The sequence below is a fragment of the Rhineura floridana genome, chromosome 9 (genome assembly GCF_030035675.1).
Source record: "Rhineura floridana isolate rRhiFlo1 chromosome 9, rRhiFlo1.hap2, whole genome shotgun sequence".
Lineage (NCBI taxonomy): Eukaryota > Metazoa > Chordata > Lepidosauria > Squamata > Rhineuridae > Rhineura > Rhineura floridana.
The window spans coordinates 84,786,950-84,810,867 of NC_084488.1; the positions used below are offsets into that span (position 1 = coordinate 84,786,950).

A 23,918-nucleotide genomic window follows, 5' to 3' on the forward strand; every position below is an offset into this window, starting at 1 on the left:
TGGGAAAAAAGGAGGGATATAAATCAAACTCAAATGATCTATGCAATTTCACTGCGGCACACTGTGGAATATATATTAATTGGCTTAGATGACACCAAGAACAGCCCAGTTTGTATTAAATGGGCAAGGATACTGAATGCCCTTTCTTTTATAAGATTAAAAATGAATACAAGTAACTGTCAACACAGAAGTCTACATAACTGGTGCAAGATTACTTGCAGGTTCTGCAGATTAATCAGGTTTTGAAGAATGACACCGAAATGGGCAATTTTCCCCAGATCAGAAAATACTGATTTACTGAAGTCACCAGACGGTTTTCATGAAATTGAAGACATCAATGAATAATCATTTCCAGATGTCTGGCATAAGCTGTAGGAGTTTCAAATTTTAAAAAACCAGAGGAAGAAAAATGACCACACAGACATGGACTGCAATTCTCATCATTTCAGTGTAATTGTCCCTGGTAAACAGCACTGAGATTTAAACAGATGAGGTACTGATCTAAATCAGTGCTAGTGTTTCTGCCGGGGGGGGGGGGGGGGCTGGCAAAAATCTTGTACAAAAGCAGCATGGAAGTAAATGTCCATTGTCAATATAAATCAATTCCTCATACTTTTCCTTATGAATAAGTTAAGTTAAAAGGTGCAATAAGATACTATTAAATATTACAAATTTGACAACCTTATTTTTTAAGATGTCACATAAGACCTATAACAACAACCAGGCACCAGGTAACCTGTAGTGAGTCAGAATTGCCACTAATTCAGCCTCATGAAGATATCTGCAGACTTCAAATGCTTGCTTCAAAATGTTGCATATTTTAGTTACTCACAATAAATATATTCCTGACTGTAGATTTTGAAATGTTTCTTATGACCAACATGACTTCCTTTGTGGGGGGTTTTCCTAAGCAGGAAACATGTCAACTGAAGAGTTGGGTTCACCTGTCTTCCCACCCACTATTTGAGATCAGACTAGACTGGTGAAGAAATGCTCATGGGCTTTTTTTTTTTTACAAGACTGTAATACAATTTAACAAATCTCTCCACAGCTTCTCTAAATAACCTTAAATATCCATCACAAAGAAATATATTACAAATGAATAGATTTGAGAAAGTACTGTGAATACCTTCAATCCCTTACTAGATTACACATATATGTACATGAATGTATTCAATCATTTCTCTTCCTCCACCTGCTTCATCAAGCCATTGCATCATCTTTACAGACTGGAAACCCACCACAGTAGGGAGCCCATAAAGCACTACGTATACCAATAATGTTGTATAAATAGTAAGTTACATACAGACCTTAAAAATGGTTTAGCGACAATTGCTTGATGCTGCTACCATTAGGGAAACTAATGAGATCAAATGCTATAGAACTACTTGCACACATATGCAACAAAAATGTGATATTGCTTTTCTTAGGGGGAAAAAGCCATCTCAAGAGGGGGCAATTTGGAGAAGAAATACTGAACCACTCTCCAAATGCTGCCACCCACAATTGCTTTTTCTCTAGGGAAAGCAGCCATCAAGGCAGCCCAATGACATTTTCCGAGGATGGAATGATTACACTATTAAGTACACTAAACTATTTCCTCACTAGATTAATCCCCAATAACATCCTATCAAACACCAAGAAATCTCTCAAAATCTGCTCTTCTCCAAACTATTGCTCAAGTACAGAGGTTCCCAAACTGGTCTGTGGGCCACCAATGGTCCACTAGTTTCATTCCGGTGGGCCATAGCATGTTCACATGAAATATTCATATTGATTTTTAATTGTATTTCTATTGCTTTTTTATTTCTTATATTGTATTTCAATTCAAATTTAGTGCAATACATTATACGAAATAAAAGAAGAAATAAAAATGCAATTAAAAATCACACAGCATCTAGCACAGCACATTTCAATTGCTACAACAGGCAGAAAAATCATTAAGTGGTCTGCCAAGACTCACAGTAATTTTCAAGTGGTCTGTAGGGGAATAAAGTTTGGGAACCACTGCTCTAGTAAGAAGCAGAGTTGTCTAAGAACCTGGTGTAACTCCAATAGAAAATGCATTTAGCATTTTCGGGCAGTGATCACAATCCCAAACTGGTCTTGAAAAAAACAGAATGGTACCCTTTGCTACCAACATATTTTATTTACATTTCAATGTAGAAATCTTAATAGTTAACAAAATGAAAGTCAATCACTGTGCACTCCCAACTATAGCAACAGACTGGCACAAAGAAAACTATACAAGGCATTCTACTCCTCTTCCATCACCTCTTGAAGGGTGACAGAAGGGTAAAGTATTTCCATGATGCCTTATTCTATCCGATCTGCATTTCAATAGCAATGAGTGAATAAGAGCATTTAAAAGGTTCCCAAAAGAACTGCATGAAGCTGTGAGATGAAGATAGAGAAGATTTCAATATTTACTCAGATGAAGCAGAGTCTACAAATGTTAAAAATTAGTTACCTGTTTTCTAAAATCATTATCGTATCAACTTATATTTGAAAGCAAAAGAAGTCAACTGCTCTGTACTTGTTTTCCTAAAATTACCAATAGCAACGGAACATCTGGTGGTTTTTATAGATCTACTGACTTAGTGGAGCGAGAAAGAAATTCAGCTAAAGATGTACCTTTGTTCTTTGAAAGACAGCCTTAGGGTCCAGAGTCTTGGTCTTTCCAGGATTGTTTTTATTGGTTTTAATCCAACATATATCTTCACATCTTCTGTAACCCCATTTACGCAAACACTAAAATATTTCAACAAAATAAGGTATGATATCTAAAAGCAGAGGAACAGTACATTTCAGTTCTGGCATGCCTAAAAGCTTCTACATCTCCTGTGCATTTTTCAGAATCAGGTCAAATTCCAAGTTTTCAAGCAATGAGTGCATTAAATTATATTACCTCCCTTAATATCTTCACTTTGCAACTCAAAGATGATTTATGCAGCACATCATGACAAATAAGGTGTTTACTGCCATAGCTACCATACCCATTTGCTAATATGGAGTAGATGCATTGGGATGGCACTAAGCATACATACTGAACAATCCTATGTGTGTTTGCTTGAGGTAAGTCCTACTGTGTTTAACGGAGCATACTCCCTTCTAAGTGTGTTCATGATTGTAGCTTTAGGTGTTCATTAGACACCCCTACTGGCTCAGTAGTAGCATGGGGAGATGGCCAGGCCAGGAGATAGGGTGACAGATGGTTGGAGATTATCTCACCCAACAAAATTTGGATTGTTGTGCCAACCTACCCTTCCATCTGATTGTGCTGCTGCTGAATGCCACATCATTCCATAATAAAACATCAATGATTTAATCTGAGCAGACAAGCTGGGGAGGGCAGGCTTGGCCCAGCTCTGTCCACAGGGGTACTTGGTACAGCACCACCACAGTTTGGAGGGCCAGCTGGGTCCCCATCATTCATAGAAAGTTCCCCTCACACCAAGAAACCAATCTACCTGGGAGCCAAATCAGATGGACTCTTCCTGGTGGTGCCAACCTGCCAGAGACACAGAACAGGAATCTTGTTGGTATACCATCCACCCCGCTGTCCAACAGCCTCCCTGTCTGAGCTGGATGAAATGGTCTCAGATGTGTTGTTGGAAAACCTCCAGTCAAATGTATTGTTGAATTTCAGCATCCATGCAAAGGCAGCCTTATCTAGCTTTGATCAGGGCTTCAGTGGCTGCCATGACAACCACGGGGCTGTCTCAATACATTATGGGTAACTAACTGACACATATGGCAACACATACCCTAGATCTGACTGGGCATGCTCCAACTATGAGTGTGTGTGTGGTGGTGATTGAATCACCCCATTGTCATTGATAAAACAAGTGAGGGTTGGGTTGGGGGTGACAGCTCCCCGCTGCAGGGGTGGGACATCTATTAAAATGGTCTCCCCCTGGAGACTTATGGAACTGGAAGGATTCCTGAGCACTCTGGTGGATTTTTTGGCTAACATGGCTGGTGCTCCTGTCAAGACCCTTGTTTCATTATGGAAGGGTAAGATGGAGAGGGCTACCAACACAATTGCTCTGCGGAGCCTAGAGGGCTGCCTGGCTTTCCATGGAATTCCGGGCAAGAAAACAGGTGAGACAGCTGGAGCGCTGGTGATGTAAATCCCATAGCAATCACATAAACCACATAATGGTGCCTACTGTGTGGCAGCAAAGAAAACTTACTTCACCACTGACATTGCACCCAGTGCTATTCTGGGTGGTGAAATTATCAGAACCCTCGAAAGCCTGCTATGATGGATTTACTGAGCACTTTGAGGGCAAAGCTACTTGTTTTTACTTGCAACTTGATGCCACAGTTGGGATAGGTCTAGTGGAGGTTCCCAGGGCTCTATATGATGAAATGTTGTGGGATCAGTTTAAGTTGTTGTGGTCCAAAGATGTGGACAAGGCATTTTAAGGGAGTGTGTCCGATCACACACATTTTCTTCAGCCTTGGCGTTTTGGCTGACAGAGTTTGCTGAAAAGGACTGGCCAGTGCGATCAGCAGGTGGTAAATTCCTCATTGTGAGAAGAGATAGTGCCAACCACCTTGAAAGATGTGGTGGAGTGAGCCCTTCTCAAGAGGGCCTCCCTGGACCCTGAGGTGTTTGCTCTTATCTCTCTACGCTACCTGCATCAATTGTTAGAGGCAGTAATGGATTGGACGTGAGTGCCAATAAACTGGAGCTGTTGGTGAGTAGTTCTCATGTCCAGGAGTTAGGAAGAAGGCCTATTCTGGACAGATCTGCACTCTTCCTGACAGAGAAGGTATATAGCTTGGTGGGTACTTCTTGACCCAGTTCTGTCACTTGAGGCCCAGGTGACCTCAGTGGCTAGGGGTTTCTATTTCCAGCTATGGTTGATTTGCCAGCTATAGCCTTTCCTCAACTGAGACAGCCTGCCACAGTTCTCCATGCTGTAGTAAAGTTCCAGGTTAGTTTACTGGAATGCACTGTACATAGGGCCACCCTTAAAAATGATCCAGAAGCTGCAGGCGGTGCAGAATGCTGCTGCAAGAGTTTTCAGGCACTGCATTGACTGCCAATTTTCTACCAAACCCGACTCTAGGTATGACTTTAACATGTAAAGCCTATATAACCTGGGGCCCAAGGACCTCGAAGAGTACCTTTTCCTATATCTGCTGGCCTACTTTTTGAGCTCTGCAGGGGAGTCCCTTCTCATGGTGGCGCTTGTGCAGTGACATGAGATTTGGCCTTCTTGGTGGTGGCACCTCACCTGTAGAACTCCCTCCCACTGGAGGTATGCTCATCTTCCTCATTCAATGACCTTCCAGCGTCAAGTCAAGATGCAACTTTTACCCAGGATTTGGGGCAAGAGTGCACAGTCTAGTGATCTGTACTCTTATGTCTACTGCTGAACTGCTACATAGTTGAACATGCTGTTGGTTTTAACATTGTTTTAGAAATCTTACTAGGTATGGTGTGGATTAAGGTTTTGTTTGGTTTTGTACACTGATTCCATGGAAAGAAGACCATGCATATAGGTCAGCTCCTTACAAGCAAAGACTGGCAGCAGAGTAGAGATAAATTTTCAGCTGTGGCCCCCAACCTTTGGAACACCCTACCCCAAGAAGTCCACTCTGCTCCCTCCCTGATGGTTTTCTGGAGACTTCTGAAAATGACCTTGTTCCGGTGAGCCTTTGTGAGGGACTGAAGGTAGAGCCTGACACTGGTTTTATGGTTTTATGCCTTCTACGTTAAATTTTACCCTTGTACCTTTAGTACCACTCCCTATCTATATCTATATCTATCTATAATTTGTATTTTATGTATTTTAATTTATTTTAATGTTTTTGTGATTTTATTGTTTACAATGTTATTATGTACGTTTTTGATCTTATTTTTGTAAGCCGCCCTGAGTGCCCTATTATAGGGTAGAAGGGTGGGACAGAAATATTTTAAATAAATAAATAAACAAACAAACAAATTCTTGGTTTAATGAGAAGAATATTTAGGATACCATGCCTCCATGATTCTTCAATTGAAAGCACAGCAAACTGCCAGCAGAAGGCACCCTAGTCCTGGAGAAGTTATGAGAAATGTGTACTACAAAGAGAAATTAGATCTCTTCAAACAGTACATGGTATTTTTCACAGGTGTTCATCTGGAAAATAAGGATTAACATTTATTGATTTCATATCTGCCGTAACCCATTATCTAGAGCAACAGTAAGAGATCTTCGGCACTTAAAATAAGAAACATCAAAAACAGAGTGATATTACAAGGTCTGAGTAATTATGTGGCTCAGGATACTGGAGCATTATCTTACCACTCTGCCAAGATCCAAGCCCTCCCCAGAACCACACCAAAGAAAGACAAATGATCGCAGAGCAGCAATTTCCTCAATATCTAGCTTCATAATCTACAAAAACCAGAAAAAAAGATTAATGTTTTAAGCAAATAGAATAATACATACAACAGGCTCATGGATAGCTAAAAATATAAGAAGCATTCATCCTGATAGGGCTCCCTAGTAGTTGTTCATTTAAGCTACTTTCCTGACCAAATGTATTCAATTTCTAAAATTTTCCACTCTGTCCTTAGGTCAGATTAAAATTGTTACAAAGTCATTTCCTTCTGTTTTCTCTCTTACAGTCTCAGCTGCAATTAGTACTGCACAGTATAGCTGAATGTCAAAACTACATAGCTATTGTTATTCTACGGTAAAAAAAAGTAGAACCCAAAGGTGTCATTTGTCTGTTAAAACCCTATGGAATTAAGGCATCCTCTAATTTACCAGAAAGTATAAGAATAGAGGAAGCTGCTCTATCTTACATTAGACTAGCGGTTTGTCCAGCTCAGTGGTCACAATCACTGGCAGTGGGTCCCCAGTGTTATGGCAGAGATGCCCGGGACTGAACCTGAGACATGTGCTCTACAGCTCTGCTTCAAAGGTCTCAGCCTCTTGAACGCATCAATGGTGTTTTTCAGCTTTGAATCAGTTGCTATTACTGCCTATCAATTCTTCAGCCCCGGAGATCGTTCAGTGCTAGTATAAACCTATTACAGGAAGAGGGAAATCTGCAGAACCACATAGGTGGTTATTAGGCACTCTTGCTTATACCCTCAGTTGCTTCAGAACTGTAGGAGGCCAAGAAAAAAAACAGGATCATGTCATAAACTTGATTCTCTTGTGGTTCCACAGTCCTAGCTTTAAAAGAGGTTGAGACGCACCATGACAAAGGAGAGAGGAACTGGGAAATCCAATGAGATTTTGACACGGGATAATCCACTGCAACTTAGAGTGCAGAATTTCTAGTGACTAAGGCTGCAATCCAATACATGCTTACTTGGGAGTAAGTTCCATTGAATCCAATGGAGCTTACTACAGAGTAGACATGTATTGGATTGTGGCCTAAGCAATGAGAGGGTGTTCATGGGGATCTGAAGTTCTGAAAAAGGGTTAGACAGCTGTGGAATATAAACAACATAGGTCATTCTTAATGCCACCTTTTCCCACAGCAAACTCACATCATCCCAAGTCCAGCATTTCTCATTAGCTGTAATGCCAGTCTCTCTATAGTATTCTTCTAATGGTGGTTCCAAAAGAATTACATCAAACTTGGATTTGAGTTCACGCATATCAAAAGCCTCCAAATCAGCTTGTAAATACCTATGCACACAGACAAAAAACCAATATTGATTGGGTCAATTAATGCAATATTTTCTCATTAAGTTGAGAGATTCTCAGCAATTGCTGTCTGGCAATGATACACAGCTCATACAACGTTCATGCATTGGACAAAATATGTACAGATGAATGGTGTTTCACAGAAAATATCTGTTATTTATATATACAAAAACCAACACACTGTCTCCAAGAATACAATTCCCAGAGTGCACCTGCACAAATATTCAGTGTTCTTGGTTCGAATTTGGAAAACCACCCAAACAATTGTTGATCACCAGACACCTTTTCAGCACACAGAAACTGAAGTCTGAAAGCAGATCTGGCTACCATTATCCTATTAATGTTTACCAATATTGTTACAAAATTTCATTTCTAGTTAGACCAAAAATTAGTCTCAGAGCATTAACACATATTAAATTTTATTTAAAAGACTTGTTTCCAACTTTACTCTGAAACTCTTCAAATGAATTTTCTGGGGCCTCTTCTTCCAGAAAACTTATTAGGCTACTAGCAAAGTAGCTTCTTAAGGAGCAATGTCTGTAACCGTAAAATGGTAATTTCTACAGCTGACTGGCATGGTAAAATAGTCTCCTCCTCTACAGAACTTTACTTACCAGTTTCAACCCAGGATTGATTAACAGTGCTTATTTGAAAATAGGATAGGAGGGAATTGGGGTTAGCTTTCACAAGCATCATGGTCAGTTGAGAAAATAATATTTTTAAACACTCCAATTAAGTCACCAGTTCAAATAAACAAATCAAAATGGATAGATTCGTTTGAAGTTCATGTTGCTTATTTTATAAATACAACCCCAAAACAGAACATGCAAATCCTAAACAGGAGCTGAAAGGGTCTTAGTTAGCACTGAATCAGTGTTAAGCCAGACTGAAGAAAAAAATGCAGCTCATTAAATGTACTTACATAGGGGGAGTGTTAGATTTAGATATTAGCTCATCCTTCAGCCTGATGAGCTCTCGAAGCTTTGGATATTCTTCAAACCTGTCTGCTAAACCTAAGAGGAAAATATGCCAATTTTATGCTACAGAATGAAATTTTCATAAACAGGTAGTCATGATCAAAAAGGCTTAATTTGACACAGCCTCTGTAGCACAAATGGTTTCCTTTCATTATGACTTGAAGCCAATGGCACAATTAAGCCACACACAGAATCAGAGTGTTACTATCTAGTCCTCTACCTTATTCTGCCCAATTGCTGGCAGTTGCAGTGCACCATGACATACTGTATTAAAGCAGATTACAAGTATCACCTTTTCCAACAGAGCAATCCAATACTCCAATATGCCATGGAGAGTATGCTGCCACTATGCCCGCACCATGCCCTACACTCACCCAATCCAGAACAGGAGGGGAAAACACAATGCTCTAAAAAAGCAGCAACAGCTACATCCTCAGTGACTATGGCAACACTGCCAGTAACCTTCAGTCGCTGCCAGTGGGGTGAAGTTGTGGAGAGGACACCGAGATACCCGCATATCAACCAGTCCCAAGAGGAAGCAATCCACTCACACACTGACAGGTCCTTCTGCTCCCATCTCTCAGACAACCTGCCAGAGATATAATAATGTCACAGCACCTTCCTCTATGTGACAGCCACTGTGGTACAATGAAAAGCTATAGGCTTTCCTGCAAATGGAGGTTCCATTACCTCACCCCCAATACCACAGACTGGTCACAAGTGCTACTTTTGATCACAACACAAAAAGGAATGGAAGGAGAAGCCCCATAACAATGCATCCAAACAGCTCCTATGAGACAAGCCTGCAGACAGCATACACTGCACATGTGTTTAAAACCCACAAAGGGAGAAAGAGTCTTTTGTCAAGCAGGAAAAGAGAAACAGCAGTACAGTCCCTATGCATAACTCACAGGGTAGGAGATGCAAACTCAAGCTCCACCAGACAGAGTTTTTCTTACAACAGCTCTGTGACTGGTGTGAACTCCCACGGCCAGAGACATTCAAGGCCTGATGGGGTATAGGATATGGCGTCTGCTCCTCCTTTATCCTGCCTATAGCTTCATCCTGTTTGACTGCAATGCTGGTGGATTTGTGCTGGTGTAGCAGATACACAGGCCTAGCGTTACACCAGCATATCTCACATGGTGGCGGCATACGGGAGTTTCCAATATACCCTATAAGCTGTCATCTGCCATCATCAAAGTATAGGATCATGCCCTAACATTTTAAAAAAGTAATTCCAGCTATATGCTTATGTTAATCTGTACTGCGCCATGTATACTGATGGCACTAATATTAGTTTGAAGATTTTTTTCCCTTGCTTAAGATGCAAGTGTTGTTATTTTAAAAGTAACAACAGAGGTGCTAATAACCTGGAACTGTTATTGACAAAACTGGTATGATTTCAGTCTGCATATTACTCATGCCCACACCAATACATTTTTAAACACATGAGCGCTTGAGCCTAGCATAGTTTCAGTTAATAGATAATTGATAACTATTTTTCAGCAACTTTACCAGGTGTCAACCCTGCCACCATTACTGCATAATAGAAACTACTGTGTTGTGGACAGAAGTAGCACTGGAAGCCCTGCTTGTCTCATGGTCAATTACATCTAGGGTTGCCAGGTTCAGGGCCTGAGACTGATCCTGTATCTTTAGGAGAAGAGAAAGGCAGCCAAATGCAGGTGTTCTTGCAACACTGTAATGGGAAAAACCACAAGGTGGAATTCTCCCTTCCCCCTGCACAACTTTAAAGATACAGAAGACTTCTTGGAGGCTGGGCCTGGCAACCAAGGTCTTCTGTATCTTTAAAATGTGTGCAGGGGCAAGGGAGAATTCCACCTTGTGGTTTTTCCCATTACAGTGTTGTAAGAACACTTGCACCTGGCTGGGTTTCTCTTCTCCTAAAGATACAGGATCAGTCTCAGGCCCTGAACCTGGCAACCCTAATTACATCAGTGAATTTGTTGCATGCCACTCCTAAAATGCCTATTCAAAACATCTGACAGTGACCTGGTTTCCACGTTACATTAAACCAAACCTAAAATAAGCTATGGTTTAATGTGAATGAGCAGCGTGCTAATCCATGCTGTTGAAATTGTGGATGTCTCACTCATCCTCTGCTCTTGCTGCACTGCCAAGAGAAAAGCCATGGTCTGGCTTGTTGTGTTGTTTGAATCCAGACTCATATTTGTTTCCAGTAAGCAAACCACAAGCTGTAACCCAAGAACAAACTCTGGCTTCCACTTATGCAGAAACAAACCATGAGACTGGGTTCAGACAATGTGGGGAGCCATAACATGGATTGTTTCCCAGCAGCAGCAGGAGCAAAGGAGAAGGAAAGCACCCACAATTGATATTCTAATTAGCAAGCTAGCTAAATGTGGGCTGGATGGAACAACTATCAGGTGGATCCACAGTCAGCTACAGAATTGTACTCAGAGAGGGCTTATCAATGGTTCCTTCTCAAACTGGGGGGAGGTAATGAGTGGGGTACCGCAGAGCTCGGTCCTGGGCCCAGTGCTCTTCAACATTTTCATTAATGACTTGGATGAGGAGATGCAGGGAGTGCTTATCAAATTTGCAGATGATACAAAATTGGGAGGGATAGCTAGTACCTTGGAAGACAGAAACAAAATTCAAAGGGATCTTGATAGGCTGGAGCACTGGGCTGAAAACAACAGAATGACATTTAACAGGAATAAGTGTAAAGTTCTACACTTAGGAAAAAGAAACCAAATGCACAGTTATAAGATGGGGGATACTTGGCTCAGCAATACGACGTGTGAGACGGATCTTAGGATTATTGCTGGTCACAAGCTGAACATGAGCCAACAGTGCGATGTGGCTTCAAAAAAGGCAAATGCTATTTTAGGCTGCATTAACAGAAGTATAGTTTCCGAATTGCATGAAATATTGGTTCCCCTCTATTTTGCACTGGTTAGGTCTTATCTTGAGTACTGTGTCCAGTTCTGGACACCACACTGTAAGAAGGATGCAGACAAACTGGAACTGGTTCAGAGGAGGGCAACAGGGATGATCAGGGGGCTGGAAACAAAGCCTTATGAGGAGAGACTGAAAGAATTGGGCATGTTTAGCTTTGAGAAAAGAAGACTGATGGGAGATATGATGTAAATAAATGTAAATGTACTGCCTTCAAGTCGATTCCGACTTATGGCAACCCTATGAATAGGGTTTTCAGGAGGCTGAGAGGCAGTGACTGGCCCAAGGTCACCCAGTGAGCTTCATGGCTATGTGGGGATTCAAACCCTGGTCTCCCAGGTCGTAGTCCAACACCTTAACCACTGGGAGATAGCAATCATCAAGTACTTGACAGGTTGTCACACAGAGAGCCAGGAACTCTTCTCGATCATCCCAGAGTGCAGGACACAGAATAATGGACTCAAGTTGCAGGAAGCCAGATTTCAACTGAACACCAGGAAAATCTGCCTAACTGTTAGAGCCATACAACAATGGAAACAATTACCTAGGGATGTGGTGAGCTTTCCAACAGTGGAGGCATTCAAGAAGCAGCAGGACAGCCACCTGTTGGGTATGCTTTAATTTGGATTCCAGCATTGAGTAGTGGGTTGGACTCAATGGCCTTATAGGCCCCTTCCAACTCTATGATTCTATTATTTCAGCAGTGTGCAACATCACAATGCTCATTCACAATAAACGATAGATTTTATTTATTTATTTAATTATTTTATTTATATCCCGCCCTTCCTTCCAGCAGGAGCCCAGGGCAGCATGTGAACCAGGCCAATGAGTGTTTAATATCTTTTGGGGTGAATACCTGCTATTTTTGTAAGCAAAAGACTGCCTGATATCTAAACTTTGTTTTCTGTGTGTAACATTCTTACAGAAATTATAACTTTTACACACATATGGAAAAATATTGGGTGATGTTCAACACTACTACTCAGAGCAGAACCACTGAAATTAATGGACATGACTAACTTAGGTGCATTAATTTTAATGGGTCTGTAGGATGTAGTATAATACAATCCATTAATTTCTGCAAAAGAAATGCTACAACAAAATGAGCCACTGCATTCAGAGGGCAGATACAATTATGAAATAGAATGCTTTTGCCAAGACAGGATAAAGGAGTGATTCCTGCCTGCTGCCCACACCCCAGAACCAGAAATAACTGGTAAATAACTAAGCACTGTTTAATAGACCATTCCACATGCACCACTAATTTTCCTGACACGACTCTCACAGTCAGATTTGGAAACATCTGATATTCTATGTTTTCTCAGGACAATAGTGAATAATAATTCTTACAACCTGCATGAAGAAGCCATACAGCCAACATGAAAAACCAGTACATAAATTTATTCATGTTATTCTGACATACCCACATCTCTGATAAAGTTCTGAGGTCTGTGTCCAGTATCCACAAAGTGCTGGCAATAATCATTATGAGGATTTAAGCTCTGGGTCCCCTACAGGAAGAAAAACACCCAAGAACAAAGATTAGTAAAATGAGGCAGATTACTGATACACAGATTGAATAATGTTGTTTGCACATGGAAGATTCCAACTCTATGCACACAGATTATCCTGTTTTTTGCAGATCACTGATCTATTATTCCAACGTGTTTCAATTAGGATCTCCTAATGCATAGTATGTCCTACTCACCCCTTTTCCAACAAAGAACACATGTTTTTAAATTATCATCATCTTTAGCTGACATGAAAGAAACAGCTAACTGAACAGGGTGATCACCATTTTCTAGGGAAGCAGCTTTGCCAGCTTTCAACCTTGTCATCATTATTCACAACAGAGGCTATCAAGTTGTGGAATGCTGCAGTTTTAGTGTTTGATGTTGATCAAAATGTAATTTTAAAAATAAATTAACGTAATGAAATCTCTATGAAGATGCTTTTGTTAATTCCATATAGACCTTCAAGTTCTAAATTTGGATTTCTAGTTCTTTCAGGTGCTTAACAGTGAGGTACCTGAACCAGGGAGCAATCCAAAGCAAAGATCCACTGGGATGAGTGGAGTTTGCAATAGGAGGATTTCCGGCCGAGCCTGGACTCAGCCAGAGATACATTCTCCAACTGGACTCAGCTGGGGCTCTGCTGAAGCAAGTCCCCAAAAAGGCACATTCTGGGAGAGCAGGGGAGTAGGACAGGCCAAAGGGAGACTTACCCCATTCCAAATGCTATTCAGCTCGGTTACGTGACCTAGCAACCCAGTGGAAGTTATGCTGGCAAAAAATGTCATGTAAATCTAATCCTGTTTTAAAGGTTTGCTCTCCTTCTGCCAGGTTCAGGCCAGCTCAGTTGACAATAGCTCACTCCTGAATGGAATTTGGAATGGGGTTGATTACACAAGCATAATTTACCCCAGTGTAAATTATGTTGGCTTCCTATAGCTTGCACTGCTCTGCTTGTTACCTTAAGGAAGGTACTGGAGTCTTTGTAAATTTCTTCTTCATAGGGCAGGTTCTCTTCATCTTGTTGCAGCTCTACTTCATCCTTTGGAATAAAGCACATTTTATATGAATATAGAGACAGGATGTTTCTTTTCTCATTATCATTCCGCTTTTTAATGAAGGAAGAAGAGGGCTGTCTATGAACATTAGCCTCCTGCAACAGCAGATCATGAGTGGTTCCAATGCCAGGTTTTTTTTGGAGGGGGGGTGGAGAGAGAACAAAATGTAATGGTGCCAGAAAAGTCTAGCTGTTAATACTGAACCAATTACACTATAGAAGTTACATTACTTTAACATAAGTACCTTAAATAAAGACCAGCAGTCAAAAGCTTAGAAATGAACTTATATATTCCATAATGCATTTGACCTGTCCACATTTGGAAGAAGGTTAATTAGCTTTAAGTCAAGAGAAATAACATTTAGCAAAGTTGTCAGCTGCCACATTTATTTAGCCATGGTGAGCCACGCTGCAAGAATGCAAGACTCTTCAGCAGGGTTGGGGAGGATCATAACTGCTGGGGCTTTGGGAGCATTGCACAGTGGGTTCAGTCAGAAGACAAGCCGCTTGTTCCCAGAAGCTTGTGCACTCTCAACTGCCCTAATTGTCCCCTTCTCTAAACTACAGTCCTGGCATGGGCTGGATGAGAGTAGACAAATAAGACAAGAGGGTCCAGATTAGAACTCAGCAAGCAGCCAACTGGAAGAAGAAACCACTGAACTCCCATCCTGCAGACGGATATTACCTCCTTACCAGGCACATATTGCCTCCTTATCTTTTATTTTATTGGGTCCCAAACTCTCTCTTAACCTCCCCCCCCATGAACCACTTGAAAACTGTTGATGGTTTTGGCATACTACTTCATGATTTCTCTGTCTGTTATAGCTATTGTAATACACTGTGGTAGATACTGTATGGTTTTTAATTGCATTTTAATTGCTTCTTTTATTTCGTATATTGTTTTTATTATATTGCAATTTGCAGTACATTTAGATTGTAATACCACACAATAAAATATAAGACATAGAATATAAGAAGTAACAAAAATACAATTATGAATATTTCATGTGGACATGCCGTGGACCACCTGAGTGAAGCATATGGACTACCGCTTGGGAACCCCTGTTCTACTTCACTGTAGCCCAATAGAGTCACAACATCTTGAAGAAGATGATGGCTCCTCAGCCCAAATTTAGAGGAAGAGGAGAGCAGGGCAGCTCTCCATTATTTAGGTAAACTAAAAGTATGAACACCATCATCCCAAGAACAGACAGCTGGAGAACTGAAAGAGTGTGAGAAAAAGCAGTGCCCCAAAATATAACACAGAGCACTAAGAGGGCAGAAAATCCAATTAGAGGTCATATTTAGAAGGGAATTCAGCTTTGATAATTTTGAGTGAATTAGAACTAAACTACTTCCACTCAAGCAATTAACAGCAATATTTTAAAACAGCTACTTGATCCCTTCCAAACAATTTGTCAGGATGAAATGCAAAATGCTTAGAAAGAAAATGATGATTGTAGATCTACAGGTAACACTGCTTTGGGAAATTATTACACATCACCCTTGAGTTTATAATCTGACATACTGAAATTTATACCCAGTTCATATGCAGGAAAGTATTATGGGTTTTTGTTCATCTCCACAATACTACCGATAAATAAAACATGCTCTCTCTCTTTAAGCCAGGGGTGGTAAACATTTTTTCAGCCCAAGGGCCACATTCCATCATAGGAAAACTTCTAGGGCCATCATGCCAGTGTGGGTGGGGCCAGAGGCAAAAGTGTGTGGAACAATGGATGTGACCCTTACCTTTGACAAGACTACATTCCAGACAGGCAAAAGTCAGAGGCTTCTACAAATGCTCCATACACCACCCACATCTCACCATCCAGTCAAGTGAGAGGCATTTTCACAGTTCAAAGGTGCATTCCAGACAGGCAAAAGGGGTGGCCTGGGGAAAATCTCAAGGGCCAGATAGAGAGGCCTGAAGCAGCATTAGGGCCCCAGGCCTGAGGTTTCCCATCTCTGCTTTAGGCTTTTGTTAAAAACAGTAACAATGTAACCATTACATATACTTGCAACGTAGACAATTTTTGTTCTAGGCTTCACTGCAACAGAGGTAGTTAGGTGCCAGAGCAATTTAAGTGGAAATTGTTGCCGACTGACAGCTTGGTTTAAATTGCTCCTGCTTTCTGAACTTGAGGGTAAATTAAGGAACAGTTTTAAGAGTGTGCCCGGGGAGAGGGGGCAGGGCAGAGAAAGGATAATTGTTGGAGAAGCACTAGGTGTACCCACAGAGGATATATCACACATCATTCTGGATCTAATGCTACCTTCTTAATTTATTACACTGGGTTTTCCTGAATGTTACCATGTACCATATTTTAACATACTACCCATTCACAATATGATCATGCTTGGAGATGTCAGACCTAAGTTTTTTTTAAAACAAATCAGTAATTTGTTGTTTTAAAACAGCTTTTATTGCTTTGTATGTTGCCTAGGAGGAACTGTTATGGAGCATCTGCTAAACAATAAATAAATAATAAAACCAGCAGTCTCTTTTACGAAGATATTTCACTGATGATGCAAGACAAGCTTTTATACGTTGATTGGCTGTAAATATATCTTATGTTGTTAAGGCACCAGTATGGTTTCTTGACAGAGATGGCTATCAAACTATTCTCGTACCTAAATAAAAAAAAGATCCAGGGACAGTTCTTAAAGTCTTTAAAGCTACTCAGTTATATATTGTGGCTTTAAGTATTAAAACAGGTATTGTCAAGGTACTTTGAAAATGTTATCATTATAGTAATGTCTCGTGACGTAATGTCCCAGAATATTACATTTAACATAACTCTATTAGAAAGAATGACGGTCATATTTTTCTATTTTAGAAAAAGATATTACTGCATCGCTCTCTTACCTTATATTCTTCTATTTCTTCTTCATCAGCTTCTCCCTCTTCTGGAAATTTGCGTTTGGTATTTGGTGCAGATGTATCATAAGCAGCCCTGGAAATGTTAAGTTGTCAGCATACTACTCTAGAACACATTTCATTAACATGATTTGAAAATCAGTTCCACTTATATCTGGTTCCTACGTGGCACCATCTTTTCTTCCATGGCAAATCAGGATTCTTAAGGACGTTCACAGAAGGAATGTTTCCCCTCCTCCCTACTACAGCCCTTGAAAAGCCTCTCCATAAGGTGGGGAGGCCACCCTGAACAATGGAACGGGGCATGGGGGGCTGGTAAATTTTCCTTAAGTTATCTTACGTTCCAAGCCTGATCTGGAACTATTTCTCCCTCCCCAACAGTCCTCCATGCCCCATCCCATGTTCAGAATGTCCCTTTCCTCACCCTCCAGAGAAGCTTTTCAGGGAGTACAGAGGACTGCAAGGAGGAGGAGCGGATTGGAGACTTTCCATCTGTGAACTTTCTTATAATTTAACAACTTGGCATTCAAGGGACTTTTCAAAGAACTCTCAATTGAACCAGTTTCTCCCTCCTTCCATCGATAACATAAGAACCATTTATTTCTGCTAGCTGATGAACTGAACTTCTGAAGAGAATCAGAATTGTGCAAGGACAGAAAGTTAGGATCCTTCTGCTTCTTGAATTGTACTTATTTCTGTTATCTTTGAGAGAGTAGGAATTAATATATAAGAGAACAGGGGAGCAGCAGTCATAGGCCCACTCCTTTTTCCTGAAGAACAGCTTGACATTATGTATGAAGTGACCCTCTCTGCAGAGTCATGTGTTAGTTACCATGAACTCTATCCTGAATAATATAATGTTCAAATTCTGTTGGGCATGCATGGTACAAAGAAACTCTTGCCTGATGTAAAGATTTTAAACAGGTACAGCGTAAATCCATACAATAACTATCAGAGAGATTACTAAGGCTACTAAAGGCCTTTGTAAATAATTCTCAAAGACTGTAGTGATGAACACACAATTTTATTTTTCCAACTCTTTCATCCCTTATAATGAAATCCGTTTACAGATTTTTGCTTGGAAACTGGAAACTCTGCTTATATCAGTCAAAATCAAAATGAACTCCTGGACAAGCCAGCAATTGACATTCTTCCTCCGAATTGCTTCCACTGTGAGAAATACAACAGACCACTTTTAGTACAAACCTGCATGTTTCCCTTGTTTCAGCAATTTCCCTCTGCTCATCCTTGCTATTCAATACTGCACCAATGCTATCAGCACTTTCAGCCCCCAGCTGAAAGAAGAGCAAAACAAAACAAAAAGGCATATATTTAATACTTAGTACCAAAGAAGCCAGAGGTGAAATGTTCAATATAATCATAATATACTTTAACAATTTACAGTGGTTTTGTTTGCATGATAATATCCTGACTGAATTCACCCAATGAGCTAATGATTTCTACTTCTAAATTCAAAGGGATTTAAAGCCATCCTTTCTTGCAAACACTCTGCTTCACACTTCTGTGAGCGGAGACTGAAGTGAAATTCAGCTGATGTAAAAGACACTCTTCCAAAGACCCAGAAGGTGCTCCATCAATTTCAGCCAAGAATTCCAGGCAGCAGCAATAACACACATCCTTAATTTATATTCAGTGTTCAAAGCACCTCACATATATGATTTCAATCATTTCTTACCACAGACTTAAAAGTAGCTCAGAATTGCAGATGGGGAGCTGAGGCTGAGAGAAGAGCATCTTGCTAAAGCCACCTAACAGATCAGGTAAAATCTGAATCACAGAAATGTATAATTAGATTCCCTACCACAAAAATATTTTCAATGTGCAGAACACAGCTCTCAGATTAGGTTCACTAAAGGCAGCTAATATTCTTACAGCTTCAAACAATGCATGTTTACTCAGAAGTAAATCCACTGAATTTACTAGGACTTATCCCAAGAAGGGAGATATAGGGCTGGAGTCTATAATAGACTGATTTCTCTTCTTATTACTATCCTCTTATTTATACAGAAACCGAAATCCCCTTTCAATACATGTGTATTTGTTGCACGGTAATCCTAATCATAATCTAATTAAAGTACAAAATCTAAAAAATGGGCTAGCATCTTGGTTGCCTGGCCCGGCCTCCAAGAGGTCTTCTGTATCTTTAAAAGTTGTGCAGGGGGAAGGGAGAATTCCACCTTGTGGTTTTTCTTATTATAGTGTTGCAAGAACACCTGCATTTGGTTGACTTTCTCCTCTCCTGAAGATACAAGATCAGTCTCAGGCCAGAAACCTGGCAACCCTAGTACTGAGAGGTGTTAGGAGACTTCTATCCTCATCACAACTGTCAGAGAAGCTTAACAGTCAGTCCCTTTTCCCAGAGCACTTATGAAGATGGTTTCAGTCAGGGAAAGTTTCAGTGAGCAGATTTTGGAAGGCTCTTCTAGATGAGCCCTTTGTTGTGCAATTGCCCTGCCTAATTCACTGAATTTTTTATTATTTATTTATTTATTTAAAATATTTCTATCCCGCCCTAATAGGGCACTCAGGGTGGCTACAATAAAATAGCAGACATATATAATAAAATACACAATAAAAACACAAACTTTACAGTAAATTAAAATGCATAAAATACTATTAAAATACATTAAAAAATTTCAGAGGGTCCTATTCTTAAGTTGTTCCTGTTCTTAAAACAAGCATTCATTCTTTAAATGGAGGCTGTCATTGTCTGTTATGTCACAAATTAAAAAGACGATTTTCAAAAAAACAATCCTAGCTTGGGTGGAGTACAACTCTCGGGGGGGAGGTGCCCCCATTCCCCCCACCCCCACCCCCAGGGCTGCATTATTGTAATAAGCTTGTCTTTCACTTCTGAATCTTATCTGCAAAGCACACAGCACAATTTTAAAAACAAAATACCCCCAAGCAAATATGTGTTTAGGGATGCTCACATATATATTCAACAAAAGTACAATCTGCATATGCAAACAGTTGAGCTGTACACAGTTATTTATATATAACATTCATCAAGTGTACAGTGTGTGTACCTGTGTATACAATAGTTGAGTTTTCAAAATCAACAAGCATACATTCTTTAACCCAAACACTTTGGAACCTGCTGAAGGTCGCCTGGTCGAAACCCTGGTGATGGAATGGAATGAGGGAATCACCAGGGCATTAGACCAGATGGCTCCGAAACGTCCTCTCCCCCTGAATAGAACTCAGACAGCACCGTGGTATACACCCCGGTTGCGTAGTCTGAGGCAGGAGATGAGACGACTAGAGCGCCGGTGGCGGAAATCCCATTCTGAAGATACTCGGACACAGGTTAGAGCAGCAATAGCTGCCTACCAGGTGGCAATAAGGGCAACAAAGAAGGATTTCTTTGCTGCCTCTATTGCATCCGCAGAGTGCTGTCCCAGGAAGCTGTTCCAAGTGGTCCGAAGCCTGGTCGGTCCAGCTGCTCAGGAACCCTTGGAACACTCTAAAGCTTCCTGTGTCAAATTGGCAAAGCACTTTGCTGATAAAGTCGAACACCTGAAGAACTCGATTCCGTACGCTGTGTATGCAGTGGAGGATCCAGAGTTGACCAATTGCAGTCCGGTTCAGTGGGATCAGTTCCAGCCTCTTCCTTCTGAGGATGTGGACAAGGTGCTTTCAACGGTAAAGCCTACCACCTGTCTGACTGATCCTTGCCCATCATGGTTTCTTATGAAATGTAGGGAGAAATTAGGCGAAGGGATCAGGGCGGTGGTAAATGCATCCTTGAAGGAGGGTGCATTGCCACCAGCCCTCAAGGAGGCAATTATAAAACCTATTTTGAAAAAGGCCTCCTTGGATCCCCAAGTCTTGAACAACTTTCGCCCCGTTTCAAATTTGCCATTTTTGGGGAAGATCATTGAGCGAGTGGTAGCTGGCCAGTTGTCAGCACATTTGGATGAAACGGATTATTTGGATCCATACCAATCGGGTTTCAGGACTGGACATGGTACTGAAACAGCCTTGGTCGCTCTGGTGGATGATATGAGGAGGGCATTAGATAGGGGAGAATCCACCTTTCTTGTCCTCCTGGATCTCTCGGCGGCTTTTGATACCGTCGACCACGGTATCTTGTTGGATCGCCTGGAAGGACTGGGAATAGGAGGCACTGTTTTGCAGTGGTTCCGTTCCTTTCTCTCTGACAGGCATCAACAGGTAGCATTGGGGGATGAGGTTTCAGACCCTTGGCCCCTCACATGTGGAGTGCCACAGGGTTCTATCCTCTCCCCCATGCTATTTAACATCTATGTAAAACTGCTGGGAGCTATCATCAGGAGTTTTGGGCTGCGATGTCACCAATATGCTCTCCTTTAAATCTTCACCAGAGATGGCTGTGGAGACCTTGTCCAAGTGCCTGGAATCTGTGAGTGGGTGGATGGGAAGGAACAGACTGAAGCTTAATCCTGATAAGACCGAGGTGCTACTTGTGGGTGACAGGGGGAGGTTGGGTGCTGTTGACCTACAGTTTAATGGGGTAAGTTTACCCCTGAAAGATCAGGTCCGCAGCCTCGGGGTGGTTCTTGATTCCAGGCTGTCCATGGAGGCTCAGATTTCGGCAGTGAGCCGGGCAGCTTGGTACCAATTACATCTCATACGGAGGCTGCAACCCTACCTCCCTATTCATCAGCTCCCACTGGTGGTTCACGCCCTGGTCACCTCTCGATTAGACTACTGCAATGCGCTCTACGTGGGGTTACCCTTGAAAACGGTCCGGAAACTACAACTGGTGCAGAATGCGGCGGCTCGGTTGCTTACAAACAGCCGCCGCCGTGATCACATCACGCCAGTATTATTTCACCTACATTGGCTGCCAGTTGTTTTCCGGGCCCAATTCAAGGTGTTGGTATTAACCTTTAAATCCCTATACGGTCTCGGCCCAGTTTACCTGAAGGAGCGCCTCCAGTACCACAAATTAAGCCGCCCAATTAGATCAGCCACACAGGGCCTTCTCTCAGTCCCACCAACAAAAACAGCTAGGTTGGTAGGGACTAGAGAGAGGGCATTTTCAGTGGTGGCCCCCACTCTCTGGAACTCCCTCCCATTCGATCTTCGCCATGCCCCTTCCCTGGATACATTCCGCCGGGCCTTAAAAACTTGGCTCTTTGGACAGGCCTTTAGGATTTCCGGGGAGGGCTCACTTTTTTGGGATACTTATTATCTATTGATTGCCCTAACTGATCTCATGCTGCTGTGATTAATGACTTCATTGTATTTTATCTGCATTGTATTGTATTTTACTGAATTTTAGTTTGTACGTCGCCTAGAGTGGCTTCGGCCAGATAGGCGACACAAAAATTAAATTTTATTATTTTATTATTATTATTATCTTGTACCTGTATTCAGTGTAATGTGTGAACAAGCCTACTATTGATTGATTGTATTTATATACCGCCCTACAGCCAAAGCTGTCTGGGCGGTTTACAGTATTACAATTAGATCTTGTCTCAGAGGTCCAGTCTCAATAAATTTCTGTGAATACAGCAATAGTAATGGGGCATATTCACATGGGCTTCAGGCCATCATTATTGTCAACACTGCCATCATTTGTCCTCTGAAAGTCAGGACACTTTTATTATTCTTCCTATATTTTTATCCCACCTGCTCAGGGTGGCATACATGGCCCTCTTTTAGCTTCACAACAACTCATGTTGTCAAACCCTGCTGAGTGTGTGACAGGGCCAAGAATACCCAAGTGAACTCCATACCCGAGTAGGGATTTTAACCTGGGTCTCCCATGCCTAAGTTCAGCCTTCCCCAGCCTGGCTGTAGTTGAAAACATCTGAAGGGCACAAGGTTAGGGAAGGCTGTCTTAAGTCCAACACAGACTCTCTCAAAAAAGCCCTAGAGAACACATTCTTACATCGTTCTAGATGGGTTCTTTATTCCTTGAAGATAACAGAAACACCACCACCATCATTTATTTATATTATTTATAAATATGCCAGGCGCTGTACAAAAAACAGAAACACGCGCCTTCTCCCAAAAGGCCGAGAACTATTCAGTTCCCAGAGGCATCAGTGAAACTGAACTATGTAGCCTCCACAGCCCACCCTCATCTCCATGGCGATGACAGACACGCACCCGAAAACTCTCCCGCCTTTCACATTAGGGCGGCTTAGGTTTTACTTCACAACAATGCGCCAATAATAATAATTAGGAGACAAGAGACCCCCACCCCCGGAGAAGGAGACGTGCACGCGCTGAAGAATCACCGCCGAGAAACAGTTAAATCCGGGATTCAAGTGGCCGGTACCTGCTGAGCCAGGAGCTGCCGGCGCAATTTCTGCCGCTCTCTGATCTCCTGCAGACGGCTGTTCATCTTCATCAAACGGACTCGCGGGGTAAAAACTGTCGCTGCCTACTCGGCGCCTATTGAATACGACACTTCCGTTTTCCGCTATAGTATGATAGACGCAAGAAATTGCCAGTACATCTATGGTAATGAATAGGACATGATGGGCAGCCAATGTGACCGTTCTTGTTGGAAGAGGTGCGAGCGGCCATTTTTGTTTAGGGCAAGAGGAAGGTCTTCCCTTGATAGCTTTTTTATTTGATGTTGCTTTTTAGAATTAACTGTTTTAATGGAGACTGTTAGAAATACTTTAGGAATGCTTCTCATAACCGAAGCAATGCAAATTACTATTTCATTATTCAAAAGCACCCAAACGCTTTATTTTTCCATGCAAGAATCTAAATTCTCGACATAGGTATGTACAGCACAGCCGATGTGTAGCTGACAACACAAGATCTGGTCTCCTATTCATGAACCTATGAACCGCCATCATTGTAAATATAATATTGGCTCCATCTGTGTGGATGCTGTTGGTCACAGTGCCTGAC

At 41.5% G+C, this 23,918-nt stretch overlaps 1 protein-coding gene across 1 annotated transcript in view; it reads right to left on the reverse strand.

Moving 5' to 3' along the window:
- Positions 1 to 23,463, reverse strand: part of METTL14 (methyltransferase 14, N6-adenosine-methyltransferase subunit) — a 31,713-nt gene extending 8,250 nt beyond the window's left edge. The window contains exons 1-9 of the mRNA XM_061585268.1: positions 23,332 to 23,463; positions 18,243 to 18,331; positions 17,025 to 17,112; positions 14,060 to 14,140; positions 13,011 to 13,098; positions 8,587 to 8,677; positions 7,505 to 7,646; positions 6,303 to 6,395; positions 2,635 to 2,751 (exon numbers count right to left, since the gene is read on the reverse strand). Of these exons, the coding sequence (XP_061441252.1) occupies positions 2,635 to 2,751; positions 6,303 to 6,395; positions 7,505 to 7,646; positions 8,587 to 8,677; positions 13,011 to 13,098; positions 14,060 to 14,140; positions 17,025 to 17,112; positions 18,243 to 18,331; positions 23,332 to 23,403 (861 nt within the window). The 5' untranslated portion in view covers positions 23,404 to 23,463. The remainder of the gene's footprint in view (positions 1 to 2,634; positions 2,752 to 6,302; positions 6,396 to 7,504; positions 7,647 to 8,586; positions 8,678 to 13,010; positions 13,099 to 14,059; positions 14,141 to 17,024; positions 17,113 to 18,242; positions 18,332 to 23,331) is intronic.
- Between the last annotated feature and the right edge of the window lie 455 nt (positions 23,464 to 23,918).